This window comes from Etheostoma spectabile, chromosome 14, assembly GCF_008692095.1.
Source record: "Etheostoma spectabile isolate EspeVRDwgs_2016 chromosome 14, UIUC_Espe_1.0, whole genome shotgun sequence".
NCBI classification, from domain to species: domain Eukaryota; kingdom Metazoa; phylum Chordata; class Actinopteri; order Perciformes; family Percidae; genus Etheostoma; species Etheostoma spectabile.
Window position 1 is genome coordinate 20,042,529 of NC_045746.1, and position 26,384 is coordinate 20,068,912.

Consider the following 26,384-nt stretch of genomic DNA (forward strand, 5'->3'; position numbering starts at 1 on the left):
TTTATATGTTCTACCGACTGCACCTTTAAATAAATCAAAAATGCAGGAAATGTTTGTTGGTTCTGAGGATGAACTGTGAGGATTTTCAGATTTAAATAAATTCAATATCTTTGGATTTTGGGATTGTTAGCTGGACAAAAAAGTGATTTGAAGACATCACCTTGAGCTCTGACTCTGACTAAACAAAGAATCACTTACACAAAGGATAGTTTGCTGCAGCCTTAAAAGAAAGGGCAGCCGAGAAGCCCTTGTTAAGGTACAAATGTACCCGTGTTCAGTAAAGCAGATGGAAAACAAGGGATCCATCACGCTAACAGGATGGAAAGGAAGGGAACAGCTAACATCCCCCTGCTGGTAAGAGTCTACCATATCTGAGGCTTCTGTCACACCGAGAACACTGATAATCTGCGATACTCTTTCATGAGCAGACAGGTGGGTTGTATGGTTTAGGAAATTCCCAAAGTGGCAATCTCCAGACACACTAGTCATGTTTCCATCTAATTGTCAAGTGAACAAGTGAATTTTAAGAGAAATGTCTTTTTAAATGTTGCACACAAAAAAAAAAGTGTTTATATATAAGCGTTTCCATAAAGTGGTTTAGAGCAAATAAACTATACTACGGAAAGCGTAATTACGTCACAAGTTGACATTACGCATGGCTGTAGATTGCAAACCAACTTGCTAAATCAAGTTTTTTGGCCAAATGGAGAGAGGTGGCATTGTACAAGTTGGCCACCTGTGCAGAATTCAGGGTTGTGGAAGAGACATTTGGTGTCAGTAAGACAACTGTTCACCGCTGTGTATACGCGGTGTGCAGGGCCATACCATTCAAGCTGTTGAAGCAATTCATCAATTTACCCAACGTGGCTTAGGCCCAGGCTATAGCGCACTGCCACTCCACTATCCAGTATCTAATCCTTCCCCCATCTTGATGCCGGGACTATAGTCATGTGAGTTAGCCTACATGTTAGCTATGTCACAACTTATTCGGCAGAGCAGTTTCCATCTCCCGTTTTAAGCATGAACTTCTTTTTCGAAAAAGCCCAAAATCACCTCAAGCAAATTTTGCCATTTCCATCAGCATGTTTTAATGCGATACTTCAAAATTTGCATAATAAATATGTTGATGAAAACATGACTATTCAACACAGGGGTAGAGTAAATAACATTTCCCTAATGTGGTTTGTAATCCTGCCATCAAGGCCAAGCATATTTGCATGATACAGTACAATCATGCTGCACATTTAGATGTTAAACTATGAATACAGGCAACTTCTTCCACTAAAAACACCCTTTTAATACTAAAGCCTTTGAGTTAGTTTTAGATTTTTTAAGAACAAGCATAATGCCTTGATATCTTCCTTTTGGCCCCTCAAAGAGAGGAAGGCCGCTAACCAAAAGCGAGAAGGCAATGAGCTATATCAGTATCAAGGCAAAGGAGAAAAGCAGAGGGAGAGTGGAGGGAGAGTGGAGGGAGACCATAACCAAACAGCAGCAGCGAGGAACCACATCAGAGATAAAGATGTAGAGGGAGAAAGAGGAATTGGGGGGGAGACAGAGGTGTGAGCTAGGAGGTGAAAGGCCTCAGCTAACAGACAACCACTGAAACAAACATGACCCAACCTGCCCCACACAGAGATGGACTGGGGCTAAAAAACAGCCCTGGACTTTCTCCCAAACAGGCCCATCATGTGGCCAATGGCCCCTAGCCGTGCGCGACAAACACTAGCCAGGATGTCCTGATACTATGCCACAATACTGTATTATTAGTTGTGTTTGTGAAGCTTCACAAACAACCACCAGGTCTTTGCCACTCTGATGGAAGACAGACAGAAAGTGCAAGCTAGGATTTCTTTTGCACAGCCGTCGGTTGGACAGCCGTTCTGGACTGAACGCAGATTGTCAGTCCGTCCCTGGCCTCACACGCCCGGAATATAGCCAGCCGGAGAAGAGGGGAAATGGGGAATGAAAAAAGGCGTGCAAATTGGAGAGAAGGGGTAAGAGACACAGGGAAGAGAGACGGGGATCTATAGCATGACATAGGATTAATATTGTGGGGCTTTTAAAATGTGAGAGGGGAGAAGATGGGGAGCGAGAGAGCAACAGAGAGGAAATGAAACACTGCAAGAAAGAATGTCCACACAGTAATTGGGACAATTTTCTCTGTTGTGAGTCAACTTTCTGGAAGTGTATTCAAATTCAGTAATTCAGTCTTTTTCTGATTCTGTGACACAGCTGAGAAAGCATTACAGTAAAATGGTCCTGATTCAGAAATGCAACAGAGGAGAGAGTGACAGAGGGAAAGAGAGAAAGATAAAATTAGGCGAGAAGGAAGGAAGGAGAAGTTTGCTAGAGAGAGGAAGACTGAGACAGAAAGAGAGAGAGAGAGAGAGAGAGAGAGAGAGAGAGAGAGAGAGAGAGAGAGAGAGAGAGAGAGAGAGAGAGAGAGAGAGAGAGAGAGACAGAGAGAGAGAATGGACATGAGAAAGAGGATTGGGCAAGAAAATTGGAGCGGCAGAAAGACAAGAAAGGGCAGATTGCCAATTTAGCTTTCAACGGTAATCATTCCCACTAAGCCTTTCTTACAGCAGAGCGAGAGAAACGTTCTCCCTCCATTTATATTGCTCTCATTTTTCCTTTTCTTCCTCCGGCCTGGGTCATTCTCGTCCATGTTTCCCTGCCGGTCCCCGCCACACTCCCCTTCCCCTGCCAATAAGCTACAGCGACTATATCAGGCTGGCTGGCATGGAGATGAATATCAACAATGCCACCGATCAATGGCAGCCAAACCACTGCAGAGTAACAAGTGGGTTTGTGTGTCTCTTTGTATATACACAGGTGGACATTTAGAACATGTTTGACATTTGGTAAATGAATTACAAGGCAAAAAATTCTCACAGCCTGAATAATGAAGCGATCTGGAGAGTTTGATAATGATATAGGCTTACGTGTGGGCTTAAACACCTGTAATGTGTTGGTATAACCCCAGTATATCGAGCTTTTAGTTCAGAAGGATCCCTAAATGTTCCATTGTTCTGTTTCCTTAAAGTAACACGCAACCGTTTGTGGAAATAGGGCTTATAACTGTCTCCCCTAGCTGTAGACAGGTGGGTTTATGTCTCAGTGCATGCATTGTTTTAGTCCAATGCAACACCGGCAGCACCGCCGCTAGTTAGCTTAGCGTAGTCAATGGAATTCTATGTTACCGGTTAGGATGTTGTGAGTAAAAGTGAGTCAACAAAAAAACAACAACAACAACAACCTAGGTACATCTTATGACTTGCGTATTCACAACGAGTGCAAATAGCTATGCAGATTAGGACTATACGATTTCCGGCAGATATTGATCAGAGGAGAGGAGGGTGAGTGAGTGGGTGAGTGGGTGAGTGAGTGAGTGAGTGAGTGAGTGAGTGAGTGAGTGAGTGAGTGAGTGAGTGTTTTCCATGGCTCATAGACCTCACAGGGCTACTTCAAGATCAGTTCTTACCTTGCCAAACCTTTAAAATTGACTTCTTTCTTTCGATTTAAGAGAAAAAGGTAAGTGTTTTGAAAAGATTTAGACAAAAACAGTAAGAGCAAAATAAAAGGGGAAATTCAAGTGAGAGCAGTGAAGAAAACCGATGTTATGAAGTGATTGAGTGGAAGGCGGAGGAGGGAGTGGAGTCAAAAGAGGAGAGCCGGTGAGAGGATTTGAGAGGAGAAACGGAATAACATGAGGAGGAAGGAGGACGCTCTGCAAACAGCGGAGGAGGACACCTGGACGAGGAGAGCACAGGTGATGAATGGCAAATAAAAATGGAGAGGAGGGCAATAATGAGGAGGAAAGGTGAGAGGAAAGGAGAAGAATAACAAAGAGAAGAAGGGGAGAAGAGATGCATGCCGAGTAGAAGAGAAGATGAATGACAAATAGAGGGGAGGAGGCAGAAGGAGTTAAGGTGAGGAGTGAAATAAAGAGGAGAGCGGAGGTGATGAACAGCATATAAAAAGGGGAACAAACAGCAAGATTGAGCCAAAAAGAAAATAAGAAGAAATATGAGAAGGTGAAGATGGAAGCATTTACAAGGAGAGGAATGGAAGAGGGGAGTGATTACACTAAACAAGCCCGCAGCAGGACTGTAATTTGCGTTGTGTGCTGTTGTCCATATATGGTAATGGAATGTGTGAACGAAGCTACTGTGGTAACCTGCATTGATCTGAGATCAGACCAACTAGTTGGCGGACAACAAACACACAAACGACACACACACACACACACATACAGGCAGCCTGCGGCGTCTGAGACTGGACTGTATGCACAAAGACACCAACGGACAAGTCTTTTGTCAAATAAAGGACAGACGGACAAAACAAAAATAAGTCGAGCAGGCATGGAGAAATCGAGGACAGGGACACACCAGCATAAAACATTTAAAGGCTTACGCTCACACACACGCTCACACACACACGGTATATGTGTAGCCTATTGTTTGATATTTTGTCCATCTGCTTCCAGCTGAACTGAAGAGGAAACACAAAACAAAACCATACATCCTCACCGACATAGCTCATCCACGACCACACTTCCAAAAAGGAAGCGGCGTGGGGGGGGTTTGACGTGTTAGTGTGGGAGGAAACATGAACCTAAATGTAAAACCTTGACGTAAAGCCAAGACAAGAACCATTATAAATCTCAGGTGGTGTTAACACATGCAGAGATGACCCACTTTCACACAAGAAACAGTTGTAGAAATCTCAGGCATGCATATGCAAGCATGTTCTAAATAAAGAAAATCAAACCACCAAACCTGCATGTGTCCACATGTTCACATTGGATCCTCTCTCTGTGTGTGTGTGTGTGTGTGTGTGTGTGTGTGTGTGTGTGTGTGTGTGTGTGTGTGTGTGTGTGTGTGTGTGTGTGTGTGTGTGTGTGTGTGTGTGTGTGTGTGTGTGTGTGTGTATGAGAGACAGACTTGATTAATCACCCTTCTCATTAATCAAAACTGACTCATAGCTCTGGCTTTAATCTCACTGCTGGTGTGAGCTTTTTAATAACACACATTTATTAATTGGATTAGTTACCAGCTGCCGTCTGTCCCATTTTTGTTTAATTCTTCCTTTTGGGGTCTCGCCTTGTTCCAAACCTGGCACCGGGCTAATACATTCTGAATGCGAGTGCCGTTCTGAGCGTGCTACCTCCTTTCATTTCCACCAACCTGCTTAGTGTTGCTTCGAAGCAACTCTACTGTACTAGTCTGGTCTTGCCGGACCGTCCTCCACGGCGCTGCGAAGGAGGGTCTGATCAATCCACACAGCACTACGGGATGGGAGAAAAATGTGCTCTGGTTTATTGGCCTTTCTTTAAACCAATCACCATGGTGCCATGGTGCCACTGCAAAACAGCCTGGGGAAGAAATTTGTTTTGGTGGACCCTGTGTACGTTCAAGAGTTGTTTTAGTCGTGCAACAGAACACTCAGATTGGACAGATAGTCTAGCTAGCTGTCTGGATTTACCCTGCAGAGATCTGAGGAGCAGTTAGCTATAGTCCTCAGAAATCCACCAGAAAGGACATCACAAAGGAAGCGGAAGGTAACGGAGATTTCGTAGCATGTACAGTAGTGGCTCCTTCTCCTTAGTGTCTATCTGTCGCATGACCCAGATGGCCGTTTAAGTGATGGTAATCTATTCAATTTGGTAATGCCGTTTTTTTTTTATTATGATTGGCTGAGCAAATTCGGACTCCTGAAGGTCGAACACGTTTGATGCCAAAAATTTAAAAAACTGACACGTACAATGGTATTTCATTTAATAAGCAATCTGTCAGCTATCACTAGTGTGTGTATTAAAGGCTGGACAGCAGAGTGTCTACACTTGTCTGTATTATGCTGGTGATGAAGGACTGATTAAAGCTCATAATTAATCCATCTGTGGTCGTATATTGGGTGTATTACACCAAGCGAACGATTCCAGAGGTGGGAGGGCTGACACATCTGTGTGACAATAATCCTGCCAATCAACTAGCGAGCCAGCCAGACAAATGAGACAAAAGGAGGAAGAGGAGGAGTAATCCATGTCATTCACCCATCTTTTCGCCCAACAGCTGTGGCGGCAAAGCTCCCCATGCCTGCTCCCCATGCTACTTTTTCTGTAGTTTTTTTTTTGTTGAGATTATTGTTTTGGCTTTGTTATACTTTATTATAGTATGAATTATCAACAGCCACAAAATGTGTACAGAAACAGAGGATGGCATGAGATAAATGTCAGAGGGAGTGTCACGGTTACACGGTACTCATCATAAAAATCACTATGCAACCGAGACTCCACGTCTTGGACCTGTTCATTTAAGCATGCAATTTTGTCTGCAGAGATATTTATCATTTGTTGCCTGGTCCACGGCAAAGAAAACATGAGAAATATGTCGATTGAAAGTTGTAAGAGCCTCAAAGAAAAAATTTTTTTTTATTTATAAAATTGGGCGATATGGAGAAAATCAAATATCACAATATGTTTGACCACATACCTCAATATCAATACTGCAACAATATGGTAGTGTAGACTATTGGTGCTTTCACAAAATATTTACACAATAACATTTTTGATAAATAATCATCAGTAATGTGGATACAATGAGTGGGTAAAGGCAAAAAATCGAACAGCTCTGTATAATTCATTGATTAGCAAAATGGCTGCAGATTTCTTTTGAATCTATTAAATCAGATATGTGTTTTAATTCATAATTTTGTATTGTTTGCTTTAGTTAGGCAGAGGTCTTAAACACCTGCTTGTGTTGAGACAACATCAAACACTGATGCATTTCAGACGTTTATCTTAAACGATACACAATTCAAATGCATATTTGTGTATTTTTATGGACAAATGTTAAGCATTCAATCTTAGTGCTGCGGCGCACGACTTTAGCAAGTGCACAGACGATGATTTGGTAGTATCCCCAGCATGCAATCACATGTAGTGAGATACACACACGCGTTCATGCAGACTCTGAGATACACACACATCCTGCCAACGTCCACACCTCAATGCCATCAGAGAGAAGAAAGCCAGGAGTTGAGAAAGATGACAGAGGAAAACAGCTTTTATCCATTTTCTGACCGAGACTGGATGGCTGTCAGCGGGAGGGGGGGGAAAGAGTGTGTGTGTGTTTATGTGTGTGTGTCACAATGACTTTATGTGTGCATTGAGTAGAATCAGGGTGCTGAAGGGACGGCACAGGGATCATTGTAGTGTGTGCAGAGATGTGTGTAAAGGAAAACCCACGTGTATAACTGCCTTCCATCTGCCTCTCTTAACGCACCGGCGGTCACACTCTGAGAATAAAACATGAGAGCAAAAGCGAAGAGCAGCGACAATAAGGTGAGAAGGAGAGGATATTTGGGGGGTTATAAGACTCTTCCACTCCTCTCTTCGACACATTTGAATCCTCTCATTCTCGCTCACTCCCTTCCTTTCAGGAGGAAAAGTGCCAGCGAACTGACACTCGACAGAGACACTCGACAGAGTGTGTGAGAGTTGTCACAGCGCACTAACCTTATCATGCCAGCAAATGTAGAAGGGGGGAAAAAAAGAATGAAGAATAGTAGTAGTGGGATGACTGTTCAGCCAGAGTCAAGTCAAACACAGAGTGAACCCTGAACTGCTCTCCCTCTGCACCGCCCGGCTGCATCCAGACACACGCACACGCACACACACACACACACACACACACACACGCAGACACGCACACACGCAGACACGCACACACAGAGACACGCAGACACACACACACAGACACAGACACGCACACATGCAGACACACACACGCAGACGCACGCAGACGCACGCGCGCACGCAGACGCGCACACACACACACACACACACACACACACACACACACGTAGACACGCACACACGCAAACACGCAGACACAGCTAATTGGCGCACATTTAATTTCTAACAAGCAATTACATAATGCTCACTATCGTCTCACACCAACTGAGTTGTAATGGAGCAATGGATTGAGGCAGTTCCACCAGACAGAGGATCAACTACGTTTAAATCCAGATGCATTCAATTTCTTTAGGAGCGGTATCAGCAGTTTATCACTGCATGACTCAAATCTCTAAAATGTTAAGTTTGAGCAAATGCCAATGAAGCTGCAACGATTATTGGATTAGTTGTCACCTATTTTATTAATCGCCAACTATTTTTATAATAGATTATCGGTTTGAGTCATTGCTTGTAAAAAAGAAAAAAGTGAAATATTATGCAATCCCATCTTCTAAATTATGACTATATCCTCTAGTTTCTTCACTCCTCTATGACAGTAAACCAAATATATTTTTGTGAGATATTTGAGGACGTTATTGCAGGCTTTGGAAAACTCCAGTCAACATTTTTCACCATTTTCAGACATTTTATAAACCAAACAACTAATCACTTAAGGAAAAAAAATAGTTGCTTGCAAAAATGCCAACAATATGCAAAAAATGTTGCATGACTGCTACCAAATCCCATTTTAAGATAACTGCTTTTTGCCAGGGAAGTATATAGTTTAGCTTACTATCTGTGCTGCAAACAGAAAAACAAGTCTTATTCTATCTATCTATTCTCTTTGGAAGGACACGAAGACATTTCCGCTGCTACGATTCTGGAGCAGAATCCAGGACTCAAGCCACGGTACACAATCCTGTGTAAACCACATCTCCCATGGTGCCTGATGGGAGTGTGCCAAGAACTGAAGACTGAGGAAGTAAACTCATGGCAATTTAGGCACTGTGTACACATATTTTATATGAAATATGTCGGAATATGTTTACATTTACGTAAACATATTTTATCAGATGTGCCTTTCTTTTAGATGGCGATTTTTGGGGCTTAAAAGCGCAAAAAAGTGAAACCACCTCCAGAGTGGAGACCTTAAAAATGCTCCACCATTGTGTCCTTGTCAAAAGGGTAAAAACACACTGTGTGTGTGTGTGTGTGTATGTGTGCCGTGTGTGTGCATTGTTTGGAGCAATAACTCCACCTCCTTGTCTATCCAGACAAAACTGTCAGCTTTTGTTGTTTGCTTTGCGCAACCAGGGAGAGGCAGAGAAGAAGAAGGAAGGCTCTGCGCAGGCGACTTAGAGGTGTTGCTTAACACTATCACGTAGCCGCCTGGAATGCATACTACATCAAATTGCACACACTTTTGCATCACCAAAAGCATTCGGATTCCCCCCCCCAAAACGCTTGTCTAAACGCGGAATATAGACTGAGAACGCAGCGCCACTTTTGTTTTCTCTTTGTATCGTTTCCATCTAAACATAGCCTAAAAAAGGACCATACTGGTGGTTAGGAGTACTTTAGCCTATTAAATACAAATCGGCCAACCCTTTTCCAAAGCACACTATCTTATTAGCAGTCATGCTTTCCATTCATGTTAGTAAGGTTTAAAAAAAATCATCTTAAGAGTTATAATTTGCACAAGATAATTAATCATTATTAATTAAGGAAGCCCTGTCGTTTTCTTGAGTTGGCTGCAGAAAGTATTGGATTCACACCCAGAGGACAAACAACAAGCAAAAACACAAAAGCTGTGAAAATTATCAATCAGATTATTTTTGTAGCTTCTCGCAGTCAAAAGGTTTCTGTTCTGCCACCAAACCTCAGAAAGAGGTATTTCCTTAATCTCACTTAAAGGACACAATTTTCAGAGTCACTGCTGCGGGTGACGGGTACACAAAATAATGACTGAATGATCACTGTGATGCCAGAGCCATCTCAGCTTCAATCGTCTGCACATTGATTGTTCTGCTATGATAAAATGAATGGAACGTGATGGCTGGCTGGAAGATAACCAAAAAAAAAAAAAAAAAAAAAGCATGGCAAGCAACCAGTATGGTCCTTAAACTCATTACTTGACAGAGCCTCAGTCCACTGGGACATCTATTAATCTACACAAACTTTAATGACATTTTCCTGTCAGATGAAATAGCTCATCATCAAAACTTCAATCTTGTTCATTTTGATACGACTTAAAAAGCACACAAATGCATATTTCATTTGTTTGGAATGGTGTCATTATGTGAAAGAAGACATTTTGGAGAGACATGTGGTTGATGCCTGGAGTCATCATCATCATCAATTACTTTGGCTGTCTGCTGATTTTGTTTATTTAGGCACAGCTTAAGCTTTTTAGCTCTGTGACTATCAGCGTTTTTTTTTTTAAAATTTTATTTCTCTTGTTCCATCCTCCGCCGCTTTGGCCAGAGTTTCATGCTGTCGACGCCTGTGAGGTCTGAGTGATGTTCTAAACCGGCTCATTAACACGCTCCACTTCACACTGTCTTTTATACCGAAAAATGCCTGATTCAATTCCAAACCTATTTAACTTTTCAGTTCAGACACGGTCACTTTGTACATTTGCAGACAGAAACATAGACGCTTATAGCTTAGACACCCACAGAGTTGTGAGAAACAGCATGCTGGGAAGAGGAGAGGACAGACATGAAAGAGCAGCACATATCTCATTAGCACCCTTTTCTGTCCGTCCAGCCAGCTAACTGGGCAGCCGGCCTGCCACCCGTCAGGATGCTCGCGTGGTGGAAAGCAGAGTAGCTGGAGCATTTCACTTCCATCCTCAGATGCATCCCCGGAGATTAAGAAATCATCCTCACATTTGAAAAAGCCCAACGCCTGCAAATAGACTCTGGGATGTGAGGGTGGATAGGTCAGGCGCACAAAAGTAATTTTTTTATTTTACAACCGTAACTCCTTAGTTAATGGAGTTTCTTGAGGTAAGCACAAGCACCAAGCGGGAGGGGGGGGGGGGGGGTTGGGTGCTGCTACCTCAGTGAAATTCATCTTCTTAGCTATGGACTGAGGGGCCGTCTTAAAACGAGATGCTGTGGTATTAATGACAACAGGAGTCACTTCACACATAACATTAAAGTTAGTAGTTTTATAGTCTATATCCATCTTTTCGGCCTGATGTCTGTTACTTTCACCTTTCTTTGTGTCGCAATTTTAAACCGTGTTTGATTTTCTGAGGACTATGGTTACCTGCTCCTCAGATCTCTGCAGGGTAAATCCAGACAGCTAGCTAGACCATCTGTCCAATCTGAGTTTTCTAAATCAACCTTTTGACGTACACACGTTTCACCAAAACAAGTTCCTTCGCGGGGCTATGTCACAGTGGCACCTTGGCTCTATGAGGCGCTTAGCGTCGCCAATGACGACTGCGATTGGTTTACAGAAATGTCAATACACCAGAGCACGTTTCTCTCCCATCCTGGAATGCTGCGTGGACTAGCCAGACCCTCCCCTGCAGCTCTGTGGAGGAAGGTCTGGCAAAGCGAGACTAGTAGCCTAATAATGGACAAACATGGCAGTGAAGACGAAGACTGCAAGTTAGCGGGTATGGCTGCAAACATTACAGTACATTATTACATTTAAAATATTCACACAGAAATTTGTTTTATGAGGAAGGAAAGTCATTCAACACATTTGTCAGACACACAATGTGTTTCAGTGAGAAACCTAGTGTAAAAAGTATAAAAACAGCTTGTTAAGAACACTCCACAGGGCACCTTCAATGAGCACATGGTTTGACACGAGTGTGACCTTTGTTTTAAATTGTGTTGCAAGCTAGAATAGGACTAGACTGTACTAATAAAGTACAGCAGGTAAAATGTAATATACCAGCACTTCGGAAAAATTTATGATTTTTTACCTTGCATTTTAATGTATTTCCAGTTCAAACCCTTTGATAGACACAGGGTACACCCTCGGGACCTGTTTAGGGTGTGTGCTGCTTCTGACTTGGTGCATGCTGGGATAGGTTACAGTCTCCGCAGCCCTAAACAGGATAAGTGGTTTAGAAAACGGATGGATGGGTGGATGGATGGATGGATACTCTAATTCAAAATGTATCAGATTAGCAGATTATTGACATAATTGCCTCGCTTGTAATAATAGAGTGACTGCTTTTGTTGGCCAGCTACAGTATTCCCAGTTATCTCCAACTTAATTTAATATTATTTGTTAACCATTGTTACACTTTTAGACAGCGTTCTTTATTTCAAGCCCTTGAGCCATTTTTGTCTTTTCTTTTTTTCAAATTGAGGGAGGTTCCTGCGCTGGTGAATGCGATGGAATTAACTCCTGGATCAAGTAGGAGAAAACGTTCAGGAAGTGACAGTCTTCTTAACATCTAACCAAACCATTGCTTGTCATTTTAAACTGGAAAGGCACAATCTTTTCAAGCATTTCCTCCCAAGGGGTGGCATGGAGCTGCAGTTCCCACGTCTGGTGGTACGACAGCAAATTAATTTTTGAGCCACTGAGGAGAACCTTAAGTCATTAACGGTTTCTGGGGTTGTGACATGTGGGCTATTTAATCCCACTTGGCTTTGATCCATCTCCAATATTTCTGTGCGAGAAGAGAAGGAAAGAGAAGGGGAGCTTTAAGGGAATAGATGTCACAGATATGGGAGGAAAAGTTGGTTTGGTTTGAGTCGAGCGTGCATGCTTGCCTAGATCTTATTCTGTCTGTCACAACTAATCACATCCTGACCCATCACACAGTCCACTGTGGCTTTTCCACTGCTGCTAACAGTCATGAGCACACACACACACACACACACACACACACACACACACACACGTAGCCTACTTTCCCTTTTTCCAGTGAAATGCTTAACGCTGGACCTATTGCAAAATTACTCATGATTACTCAACCGAGGCTCATTCCAAGTATGTGAATCATGTTAATTTCTGAAAACAAAAGCAAAATAGAGACTGTTTTGGTAACATTTTGCGTGGGCACATCTGACGGCCACATTTACCCTGAACCTGATGGTGCCGACAACGACGCACAGCAGTTACAAGGATGACAGATGTTTGGTGGTAGCTTTTCACAAGCAGTAGCCTCACTAATCTGTTTTGCACTTTCATTTGGTTTAATTGAGGAGGACTTGGACTGGATTCCCTCTCGTAAAAAAAAAAAAAAACAACAAAAAAAACGAGACAGCCAAAGATACTTCTGGCTGACTGACAGGTAAGTGTATGCATCAAAAGCAGCAGGGAAGAGAAATAATGAAATGAGCTGTGAAAAGAAGGCCCACGGGGCCCAAGGAAAAGCACCAGGCAATATCTCAAGTCATTTGACAATGATATCCTATTAACAGAGGAAAATAGAAAAACCCTGCCTTTGAAAGAATTCTGTAATTCTATCATGCAAATGAAAAAGCCCTTTGCCGGGTTGCCAAAAGACCGGATGTCTGGAATATTGAATGGTTTCATGTCAAGAGAAAAATCAACCTTTTGTGTCAAAAAAAAAACTCAATTTTGAATTCACGGGGGAAAAAAAAAATCTACTCCATGAATTGTGTGGACAGAGAGGTGACCTCCAGCTAAAGATTAGAGACGGGAAGGTCAGGAGTTAAGAGAGGCTTATTTAAGGAGAATAGCGGGGTAGTGTGGTGGCAAGAAGGAGAAGAAAAGGAGAGGGACAAGGCATTGTGCCGCAGCTGTCACACTGAGTCTCTCAATCAACAGCGGAAGTAGTCAAGGATATGGAAGCAATTAATCAGGTTCAACTGCGGCCAGCAGCACGAGTCGATGGGGGGGGGGGGGGGGGGGGGGGGGGGGGGGGTCAACCTGTCCATACATCTGTGTTTATGTACTGTTTGGTGTAAGGGCTGCAAGGTATGAAGAAAGTATCCAGATGTGATTATTTTTGACTGATATCGCGATTGCAATATGATTCACGATAGTGGAGGGACTGATCATTTTTGTGTCATTATTCTAATTTTTATTGGAAAAAAATGTAAATCTAAAACATGAAAATGATTTATAGTGTGATTTTTGCGTGGGTCTGTACAAAACAACCACGCAAAGTCAGTAGTTGTAGTAGTAGTAGTAGTAGTAGTAGTAGTAGTAGTAGTAGTAGTATTCAGTTTGTAGGCCAGGACATTTCCGCAGCACCACAATACTTCATTCAGAAAGGTTTGACATATATTTTGCCTTTAACAAAAGATGGGGCCCCACCTGCCATATTGCGCCCCGCCCCCCTGCGATTTGGATATTGTGGTACTCCATATTGCAATTTAGATAAAAATTGCCATTAATTGTGCAACCCTATTTGGTGTGAGCTGATTTATACATAGATTATGGGTAAATGAGGACAGAATTCCTCAAGAACATATGGACTATTGCCATGTAAAAAAAATAAAAGAAATTTGAATAGTGTTATGCACCCTGCCCTAGGCTACATTTTTTCATAAACATATGTAATTTGAGGTTAAGTGTCTTGCTCTGTGATTCTCTTGTAGGTCAAATAGGGTTAAAAGAGTCTCATAAGATTGCCAGACTCCCGATGACATTTTTTTTTTCCCTCACACATCTGTTTGACACATCTTCCTTGTCAAAACATGGTGCCTACATTACCCACAATGCATCTGAATGTGTGGCTGGAGATTTGGCTGTGTTATGCTAGAAGCAAGTTTTTTCCATTCACAACTTTTAGTTTTTTAGCTCCGACCGACATTGATTTCGCGCTGCTCCTTCTGGAGCCATAAAAGCCTTTATATACAGTATATATATATTTTTTAGACTTTTTTTCAGACTCTCTGTAGAAATGAAATGTACAAGAAAGAGTGTGAAATATATTTCTTTAAAAAGGAAACAAAAATGTGGGCTTATACTTCAAGAAGTAAGGTTTGTGCCAAAGGTCTGGGTTGTTCTTTTCTATTTCTATGCTTTTCTATGCTAATTTGTGAATCATTTTAAACTGCAGTGGAGTTTTTATATCATTCCACACATTCAGCGGACCTCTCACTGGACCAGAGAATGAAGCAATGTCTATGACTAAAGGCAGACAGAAACCATAGTCCCATTGTTAACATTAAATGTACAGACTTTCTCATCAGTCACCTGACACCCACAGGAAGACATGAAAGTATCCACCAGGAAAACAAATCCCTGAATAACACGCATCCTGGCAAACTGAGTTGTCACACCCAGGTCTTTATTTACACATGGCTGCTTTGTTTGCCAGGAAAGACATTCATTTTCAAGCCAGGTTTGAAATAACCACAGAGCTTGTATATTAAAATATGACCCAAAAAAATGATCTAATTACACATGGCACAATGATGATGCAGAAAGATTGGTGGAAGTGTACACTACACAGAGGCAGTAGTAAATGGGCTGTAACTCTAAATGACGGCAGTATTTTCTTTTAATGTGCGTGTGACTCGCATAGAGATGTGCTGCGACGGGAACAGTAGTCGCTTGTGAACAGGGTAAGGAGGAGAGATGTTAGCTTGCATTATGCAAATGAGAAACAATGCTGTCGATCAAGACGATTGCCATCGAGACACACACACACACACACACACACACACACACACACACACACACACACACACACACACACACACACGGAGGAGATGCAGTCACTTTAGACGATGCTATTGAAGCAGCCAAGGACGCTAACAGAGGTGAGTCAAGAGCCACGCTGTTGGCCGTGCACAAATCCTCGTCTTTAGCCCCGTTTCATTTTAACGTTTCATCAATACAGACAAGAGCCGCTGTCTGCTGGCTGGCTGGCTGGCTGCTGACCTCCACAACTTGTTGCTTACAGTCTCAAGGCTCCACAGAGAAGGACAGTTATTTAAGGACGGCGAAGCAGAGTTAAATCGATGCTCCCTGTATTCTTTGCCAATGCCATTTGCATTAATTCAGTGGAGGTGTTGAGTTTCTTTAGTCAAAAAAAGGACACCTTCTCCACTGCCCATGCTTTCTCGCTTTGTGTTGGGTTATGGAATCCAGAGAATGTAGAGCTGGTTAGTACTTTGGTCGGACAAATAAAAAAGGCCAATAAGCTGCCAGGGCAGGATGGTAACAAGTTATAGCCTACTATAAATAACTTGACTCCTTGCAAGGCTATCAGTATTTGCAGATAAAGCTTTGTAAAGGGAAATGGAATAGGGATAGTAATACAGGCACAGTTTAAAGACATTTGACACTGGTTTGGCCTTTCTAGTGCTAGCACTTAACCAGGGCAGGAAATTGAATTTTCTTTTTTTTTTCTTTTTTTATCCAACAGACTTCTGTGACCTGCACATCCCAAGCAATGAAAAAGCTTTCACTTTTCGACCAACTTTCCAACCTGAACCAGAACAAGATGTGACTGGTTCTGAAACAAACCCTCACCTAAAAAGATTACAGTTGAGTGGTTACAAAAACTGTGTCGTACCTGCCATCATATTTCATTATGTTCATAGAAACCAAAACTAGTTGTGTTCGGGGCCTGTAGCAGGAAACGGTTACATGGGTAAAGTAGGGACTTTCCTGGCTCAAACTGAAGTAAGTGACCTATTGAACCTACGTGTAGATGTATTATTCTTAAATAGAAGAAATTAAAAATATGCCTGTGTAGATGTAGAGGCCCCACCTGACAATAAAAAAAAAACACGACTACAGCTTAGAAAGCTCTATTAGAAAAAAGATTTGACTAAATTGGTGTTCAAATCTCCTTTAATTTACATAATAAACTGTGCTATTACTCTGTTAATGAGGTATTAAAAAATAAAACAGGCTTCGATCTCATTTGTTTACAAATCCGATGAAGCTTCAGTGCGTAACTTTTTGATATTGTAAACATCCATTACATTCAAATGAGTTTATACAAAGCTAATCAAGACTATCAGCGCCACAACACTCTCTCTGTATTTCTTTGTTCAGAAAATGGTGTCGTTTGACGACTTTCATGCGTTTTCAGGTTGTTTTTTTTATCCTCCGTGTCCTCCTTGGCTATCAGCAACTGCGTGAAGGGGGTGCGCAATCACGGAAGGCTTGTATCACGTGGATGCGCCGACAGTTTCGTTGTGATTATTTAGAATTCCTCAAGGCTGAGACTGAAACTACGCACTACAGCTTTAAAACGACATGATTCTGACATTATGGTACTTCAAAATAAACAATGAAATAGAAGAAAACACCTTCACTGTCTAATGTAATCCAATACAACAGGCTGCATATTGTGACGTTGTTAAATTCTTTTACATTGAAAGATGAGTCTAATGTTTTGTTCATTGTGAGATAAATATTTCAAACACAAATGTTGAAAAAAGTATGTAATTGTGTGGATTTCTAAACAGGTGGCTAGACTTAAACACAGCCTTAATGAGAAGTGCAGTGACTGCTCCTGGTTAGTAATGCCAATGATACTTCTAATAGCCAGCGCTAATTCTCCTGTATATCACAGGCTCTATTATCTTTTCACTTAGCCGCCGGTGTGATTTTCACTGCAGATAGCATTGGCGCCGATAAGACTCTTTAAACAAGATTTACTAAATCGCCAACACGGTCAAATGTCGATAAATGCAACATAGAATATAAGCAAGGACCCCCCCCCCCGGTTAAAGGCTCTGTGATGATGTGGTTATTAATTGCCCACATGGGTACAATTGGAAATGTCACAAAGTCACATCACAGCATGACCCACTGCTGCACTCACACAGGCAGTGAAAAGCAATTTCCATTTTGTTACCAGCGAACTGTATCTGGAGAGGAAACGGTGACTGAGCAGGATGAGAGGATAGACGCCGCTCGCTCTGGTCTGCTCAGGACAGACTGCGAGACAGAGCAGGGCCGCTTGTCTAAACATTTTCACACTTTCAAATCCCCCCCCCCCCCATCCCTCCCTACCTCATACCCTCACTAGCTCCCTCTCTTTCTAAACAATGAGGCCAGGAAGAACTGAGAGTGGCAGAGTGGATGGAGAGAGGAATAGAGAGAGGGGGGAGGGGGGGGGGGGGTGTTTCTGGCACCCTTTTTAATTCCACCAAAAACTGTTCCAACAAAAGGGCCCCGACTCGGGAGCCGCCACGGAGCGGCAGCCAGCCAGACCGCCTCAAAATAGGGTCGTGAAGCTAAAGAATGAGAGCGACAGAGAGGAGCAAGAGAACAAGACAGAGAGAGAAAGAACGGGTGAATGAAAGAATGAGAAAATGAAAGACTGAGCCGGTTATGAAAAGCTGGCTGGAAGTTGTCTTCACTCTGCATGGCGGTAGAAATCAAACTGGGGAGGGTGGCAACATCACTGACTGTGTGTGTGTAAGTGTGTGTGTTAAAGAGAGAGCTTGTGTGTGTATTGGTGAGTAAAGGTAAAGGCAAAGGCCGTCATTACGCAGTGAAAGCTGAGTGGACCCTGAAAGTTGAAAGAAAAACCTTCCTCCGACCAGCCTTGGATCGGCTCCTTTGTGATTCATGGCCCCGCTTCCTGTTGCTACACTCTGTAATCCCTCTTGCCACTGACACCTGTAGAATCACTAAGGTATGTCAAGGTGTTAGCCATGATATGGTTCATTGATCTGGATTTTGCGTAAAACCGGTTTCCTCAGTAGTGGAAATTAAGGAAAAAGAAAACGCTGACCAAGTGTAGACAACGCATGCTGGTTCTTGGCAGACAGAGTGATGAATTAAAACCTGCTTCCTGGACTCTCAACATGCCGGACTGATAGAGCTTCTTACAGCAACCCAGGGTCTAACCTCTTCCCCCTAATTACACCTAGCTTCCTCTAAAGGTCCACACAAAGACCTACACACAGCGCACATGGCAGCACAACAAAGGGATGGGAAATTGTCTCAGCCACAAAAGCTGTATCCATGACAACCTGTTCCAAATCTCTGTGAGAGACCTACCACGCAAACTTCTACCTCTGTCCGTAAGCGCCACATTTGGGGGATTTTTTTTCAAAGAGCAACAAAACACTTGGATTGTACAAAAACAACAAGCAAACAGCATTATGCAAGACCCTGCAACACAAGGTTAACAGACCATCGTTCATCATGTTACTCCTTGATCAATAAGAAAACCCCGAGGCGAAAATTAAAGAGACTAAATTAAACATGAACGCAGACAAACAAATCAGTGATGCAACAACCTCGTGCAAGTGTGTCAATGAATCAGTAAAAAGAAACAGAAAGAACATCAAAAGAAAAAGTAAGCAGGACTTGATTTGAAGAGGGCTTTTACCCACTACACATGACTGCCCGGACAAAGACAAACACACTAACAGCTCCCAGCATTACAGTGCACTTTGTGCTTGTGCGAGTCATTATTAAGCTCTCAACGAGCATCAGCAGTCGATTCCCCTGAGGGAATGATTATCACCCCATGCCTCACCGGGAAGAGCCATTGACATTTGAGTCTGGGGTCTAAAAACTGCGGGGCCGGACCCAAAGCAGCTCATTTGTTATCTCCCACATGAGCAGCAGCTTGTGTGTTTTTGACATGGCGGGGTTCTGATTAAGGAGGTGTTGATCATGATTTCTCAAACAAGATGTATAATATGTACAATATGTCCCCCATGGTGAATGCACCACGCGTGACATAATGTACATCTTTTTTTAATTGTATTGTGTTTGCCACTTATTTTACATTACGTGCACTCTAACTTTTGGGGAAAAGGTCTTAGATTGCAAAGTTCCTTATAAACAATCATACATATACAAATGGTATAAACTAAAAACAGATTAGGGGTTAAAATAGGATATACGCAAAGTGAGAAAAAACTGTTGTTTAACTGAGAAAATGACTGGCATTTTAATTCAAACTGCCCTTTGCGTTTGAAAATAATGGGAGATTTTCAGCCTAGGGGCTTGTTCCAATAATTAATCATCCAAAACATCCTGCAAAGAGACAAATTTAAATAATTGTGCTCCTGCCTCAAAGGCCAAAAGCACACAACTGGCTGTACTGGGCCAGCTCACAGATGAATATCTTAAACAATATGCGTACTGCTGTGTATGCTTTATAATTACAGCAGTACAAATAGACCTTTCATCTGGATTCTTTATTTAAATGCAGTAGACGTTACACCGGTATATTTGAATACGACTAAAGCGGGGGGTTATTTAGGGTTTCATGCGCACACCATGACAGGCCAATGATTGCTTCCAATGCTTCTTCACCACAGCCTTCTTTTTGCATTGCTTTAAAAAAAAACAACACCGTTTTTATAACGGAGCTGCAGCACTGGCTACACAAATATGCAAAAGACAAACAACAACATGGCCCAATGATGAGTCATTAATAGGAGCTCTCAATAATCAGGCTGCACTGCTATGAGGGCGATAATCATCGGCCGCCTGCTCTCCAAGTGATAAGCTAATCAGCCCTTCGTCTCTGCTGAGGGGACTCATCATCGTTGACATTTCAGCACAGAATCGGGCCTGTAGAGACGATTGCAGGGGGGAGCGGGAGGGGGGGGGGGACATCACCTGAAGTGACTTAATTATCATTGCCGGGGAATGATATCCTCTCAACTCCATTTTCCCTGTTTCACTGAATGTTAACGTTGTTCTTTTACCATCCTGGTTAAAGTTTCATTGCTGCCATTGACCCTTTTTTTTTTCTTCCTGTTAGAGCGCTTTTTTATTTTCCGCATAATCTAAAACACACACACACGCCTTGAAAGGCTTCTTCAAATAAAATGTGTTTTGTATGCCGGGACAATCTTGTAAAAGCAAGCTTCTGCTTTCACTGTCAGTAACTCACTGGCTAAGCCGCTGAAAAGTGAGTGTGGAGGTTTTCCACCGAGAAGACAGTTGTGTTGTTGCACCTTCAAATTAATTCATAACCTGTGTGGATACTGCTGTGACATTCTGACAGCTTTTTAAACAATGCAGGCCTGATGTAGCAGAGTCTCAGCTGAGTATCTGTCATCCTCACACCAACCTGCGTTGCATGGCTTCCAGCACTGGGGTCTCTAGGATATTGTAAGCCACTCCTGTTCGTGTGGCTTACAATATGCATGGAGAGTAGGAATGTCATTACAAAGCTAATGCCAATCGAGGTTCAATCTTCCTCCTGCCTTGTACACTTAAGAGTCAAAACTACCGATCACGTTGTCACCTATTATGCAACAGATGCTACAGCAAAATGCAAAGAACCGGCTCAGCTGCCTCCGGCCTTGAAAGAACTCGGCCTCCATTTGCTTTGATCCCAAGAGTCATGTCTCCAAGGCGTGTCAACGCACGAGACAACACATCTCCCAGCTCCATAATGACCCATCTCCTTGTTCCTTGGTGACAATTTGGGGACAGCTCTGACAGATGACACTAGTTACACCCAGGTGAAAACAACAGGCTGGCAGATTCCTCCTGACAGGGCAGGTTCCCAGATTTTTATGCCGATTTCTGTTGCCTGACTGCCGGCGGTTATAAATTTGTAGCATGGTCCCAGTTTGGGGAAGAAAAAAAACAAAGAAAAAAAATTGTTTCTGTTGCAAGTTCGAGCACATCTGCGTTCCTCAGCAGTGCATCTCAGTGATGCCGTTATCACTCGTGGTTACGGTTATCTCCATATCTATCACTGTGATGTCCCTATTGGGACATAAAATGTTGCTGTGGCAATCATTAGCAAGTTTATTGATACCTTCTATTTGTTTATGGTGTAATATATCCGTATCTGCATAGCAAGTTCAGTGTAATCTTATTTTACAGCATGTATGGTAATAAATTAAGTATTCATAGTGCATCCTAACATTTTAAACTATGTCATGTATTAAATCACAACAGCGTTACTACAACTTCCCTTTGTGTACATTGGGCATTCATCATGTTGCTCAAAATAAGTAATCCCGTCATACATGTTGGTTGTTGTTTTTTTATCTCTTAAGGAGTTAGAGCACAGTGTCTACAGTGTGTTGCATTGTGCTTGCATCATTGGACAGTAAGTTCACAGCAGAGATCAACAGAGATCAGCAGGCTATTAGCCGATGCTAATCTCAGACACGGCTGCATCTGTGTACACGGGCAGGTGTGTAAACAACAGTTGAAGTAAAAGCTAAAAGTTTGTTGTATGTGTTTTTATGAATAGTTTCTTTATGTTGCCGTCAAGTAGTCCCGTGGTATCTTTGCAGTTGCTGATATCTATGATATGACATACGTCAGCACATTCTTTTAATAACTAATCACTCTTTATACAGCCAAAAGGGCTAGCCCTTTTTATTATCTATGCACAAACAATAGGCATCAACATATGTGGATGCTAATTAATGCTAATTGTTTGTGTATAGAAAATTAAAAATGTTAGGAATTTATTTTCAGCTGAATATTCTTATATCGGTATTGATCTCTTGAATTAGATATCGATCAGACTCTATAAACCAGTTTATGGTTTAATTATCTCCTTAAAAGTACATCTATACTTGAAATATATTATATGATATATTGAACATCACTGTTGAAGGAGCCACCTAAAGAGCAGGGGCCGAGCCCGCAACGCCACCCTGTTGCTCTGCACAATGAGGACCAGTTTCTGCCATTATTCTGATAGTTAGAAACCAGAGCTGCGGTTGTGATTGCGCCTCATTTCCCTGCGACACTTTCTCCCAGGTAAACAGCGATTAGAGGTCAGGCGTGTTGGAAGGGTTTGTAGAGGCTCAGAGGGGATTAGGTTCCCTGAACAGTCACCTGCCGTCTGAAGCTGCGAGGAATTAGGACCACAAAAAACACACACACACCACACACACACACCCACACACACACACACACACACACACACACACACACACACCACACACACACACACACACACACACACACACCACACACACAACACACACACACACACACACACACACACACACACACACACACACACACACACACACAAAACCAGGAGAGCCACACCTCGCGTATCATGTCGTGTAGCGTACCGAAACTCCACACACGGATCCGAGAGTGTGCTTCGACAATCAAACTTTTACAACAGGTCTCACAGTCCAGCAAACACAGCAGCCAGAGAGAGAGGGAGAAAAGGGGAGAGGGAGAGAGACGTGACAGGGAAACATGAAGCCCAGGCAGGACACGGGCGGCGCGGTAGAAAGTGCTTCCCCACATCCAGGGCGCACAGCGCAGGGAGAGAAGGGAGAGCTGGAGAGGCTTCGGTGGTTTGTATGTTTTTTACTAAACCCAGCTCGGGGTTGGTCTTACCTTGGGCTGCGAGGAGGATCGCTGCTGCTGCTGCTGCCACCAGCCAAGTGTTTCTCACCGGAGAGACCGGGCAGCGTGCGGGGTAATCTCTCGCCATTCTTCTAAACAGGAGAACGGGGTGGACGTAAATATCCACAGCAGCGCTGTCTGTGTGGGGCAACCCGGGATTCGAATTATTCCTTCTCCGATCAGCCGAGAAACTTCCCGAGTTCAGTTCAGACCGCCTGGGTTGTAATCAGCCAAGTTGCGGCTTCTCTTCCCCCTTGTCTCTGAGTGTCTGTTCCCCACCTCTCCAGCCCGGACCGTGATTTAGTTTCTCTTTCTTTGGATCTGTTTCTGACAGGAAGAAGCGGCTGGCCGCAGTGCGCACAGGTAGCTGTAACCTGCCGCGGGTTTGGTGTGATGGTGCGTCTTGGCCACGGCGAGACTGGAGCGAAATGGAAAGTGAGGACAGAGTGTGTGGGAGTCGGCGGAGCTCCGTGTGTGACTGATGCAGGAGAGCCGAGCGGGGCATATCAGTGATGTCAGCAGAGCGTCACCAAGAGGACTTCAGCCGTAATACTGAACCCTCAGCTCCAGCAGCACAGTGAAAAGGGCTGGAAACACAAATCTGCCTGCCTACCTGCAGCTGAAGATGTGTTCTGCTGCTCGTTTGTGTATTCCTGTGTGTGTATTTAAGAAAGCATACACTGTAAACCTTTGATGTAAATTTACAGCTAAAATCTCACAGCATCTTGCTGTTTTAATGTTGTACATGATCATACTGTAAGTAGGCCTACTTTAAATAAACAGTAGTTTACTGCTGCTGCCGGTATATTACTGTAAATTTGTATAATACAATATATCCGTTTACAGTTAAATACTGTAGTTTTAAAATGCAGTATGCTTACAATATAACTGTACATTTATGGTGAAAGGTTTTACAGTGTAGGCTACACCACTGGCTGACAACTAGTTTCATCAGTCACCGATAAGTGGTCATTTCCATTGATCAACATTATTTAATGATATAGCTTAGTGCTGCCAATGAAAACAATGCTGAAGTAAAGGCTTTATACTGTACATGTATTCAAGTTGAATATTTATGTGATGCTACTTTATACTTCCACAGCCCTTTGGAGAGGAAAAAGTGCAGATAACACACAATATATATATATATATATATATATATATAAAAGAAAATTGTACCAGACAAAATACATGCATACATGATGTCAAAGCTGAGTGTCTCTGTGGCCATGTTGGCTCAGTTGGTAAGCAGGTGCAGAATGCAGAGGTCCAGGGTTTTAAGTCTAACCTGTGACAATTTCTTGCACGTCTGCCCTACTCTCTCTTCTTCTCTTTCCCCCCCCCCCCCCCCCTCTCACCTAGCTGTTCCATCCATTAAGGCAGAAAAGCCCCAAAAATAATCATAAAAAAAAAAGTTAAGTGTCTCATTAAGCACCTACTTTTCATAGGTAAATATTGAACTTTTTTACTTTACTTCTTTTACAGTTGTAGTTACTCGTTACTTTGCACACATACGATGAGTTACCTTTTTAAATCAGTGGCAGACAATATAACAACACATATTTTAGTGGAGTAAAAGTCATGCATTCAAATATTTAAGTACAAGTGTCTACTTATATGAGGTAGCAAAAGAAGTACTCATTACGTAGGACGGCCCATTTAAGAATAATTGGTATCTTATTATGGGATTCATGTGGAAACATCACATTAAGGTTGCAGCTGGGCGGATTCTAACTACTTTATATACTGCTGGTAAATGTAAATGGACTGTATTTAAATAACACTACTCAAAGCGCTTTGACATACAGTAGTACAGGAACCATTCACACACAGTCACACACTGTGGCCAAGGCTGCCTTACAAGTGGCCACCTGCTCATCAGATAAAGATTAATGCACATTTACACTCTAATGGTGCAGCATCGGGCGCAATTCGGGGGTTTAGTGTCTTGCCCTTCTACATGGGACTGCCAGGGATTGAACCACCAACCTTCCAATAGGCGACCGCTCCATTACCTAAGCCACAGCCAGCTCAATCTGTAATAATATCACACTATTGTTAGTTGACCTTGTATTAATAGTTGGAATCCGCGAAGTAACTCAAGTTGTCAGATAAATGTAGTGGAGTAGAATAAGGTAGCTGGAATTACACCAGTAAACTACCTTCAAAAGTGCAGTACTTGAGTAAATGTGCACAGTTACTCTCCACCACTGATATAAAAGAAAAGGTTACATATTTTACTACCCAACAACATATAACTACTAAGCTACAACATTCAAATGCTGCTCAGATGTTAATGCCAAATAAATTAAATGCCATTAAATATTATGATGCATACTACTAATAAAGAACACCTGTTCTTAGGGCCATACCACACATCACATATGCAGTGTCTCAGTGGGATTTAAAGCAAATATAAAGATAATAATTAAATATTATGATGCATACTAATCACAGGGGAAACACTCAGGGTTCATTTACTCTGAACACGGGACTTTACTTAATGAATAAAGTATGCCAGTCTACTTGATTAAATATCTGAAGATTTCTTGCACCACCAATTACCAATAGCAACGCATAGCCATTAATCTCTCAGTCAAAACTACAGCCAGGTCGTTCAAATTATCTGGAACTGTTGCAATCAAAACCAAAAGCAGAGTAATATATTTAAAATTGCTAACTTCCTCTGACCAGCAGCCAAATAATTCTTTATATAAAAAAACAAGTCAGAGAAATGCTGTGACAGCCAATGTTAACAGAAACTTGTAATAATTTGTTAAAAGATCAAGTGAATGTGTCAGAAGGCTTAATATAAAACCTCCAGCCAAAGCTGTTCTTAAGGTTTAATGTGTCTCTGTGTACAGAGGCCATACCACACATCCCATATGCAGTGTCTCAGTGGGCTTTACAGGCACTTAGCATCAATGGCTCCCCAGCCTAAGCTTTCTAAGAAAAGATATTTAGCTCATTAGGGGGTGAAAATGGAAGAAACCTTGGGAGAGGCAATTCAAAGAGATATACTCCTTCTGTGGTTGGAAAAAGACAATTAATCTCTTGAAAAGAAAAAAAAAGTAGGCTAACTGACTAAAAATGAACCGTTGGAAATTCAAAATGCAAGTTTAATAAACTATTACCGAGATATGGCAGATGTTGCAACAATTAGTCTCTATTTATTATGAATTTAGGTAACGTATGAAGTGTAACCTTGACAAGGATATCATACAATAATACAAGAAAACTAGGAATCCCTGCAGAAACATAAGGACATAGAAACCACGAACAAAGTCACCATCAACAGAAATGAAAACAGTCAGAGGTGTAAAGTGAAGCCAAACCAAACTTAACAGATTTTCTAATACTGATTTCTATTGATGAAAACAAAATAATTTGCTATTGTTTAGTTGGTTTG

The 26,384-nt window shown here is 42.2% G+C and overlaps 1 protein-coding gene across 2 annotated transcripts in view; it reads right to left on the reverse strand.

The window, feature by feature from the left end:
- pvrl2l (PVR cell adhesion molecule related 2 like) overlaps positions 1 to 23,936 on the reverse strand; it is a 290,781-nt gene extending 266,845 nt beyond the window's left edge. For both annotated transcript variants that reach the window (XM_032534912.1, XM_032534911.1), the window contains exon 1: positions 22,967 to 23,936. In XM_032534912.1, coding sequence (XP_032390803.1) covers positions 22,967 to 23,063 — 97 coding nt within the window. In that variant the 5' untranslated portion in view covers positions 23,064 to 23,936. The remainder of the gene's footprint in view (positions 1 to 22,966) is intronic.
- Between the last annotated feature and the right edge of the window lie 2,448 nt (positions 23,937 to 26,384).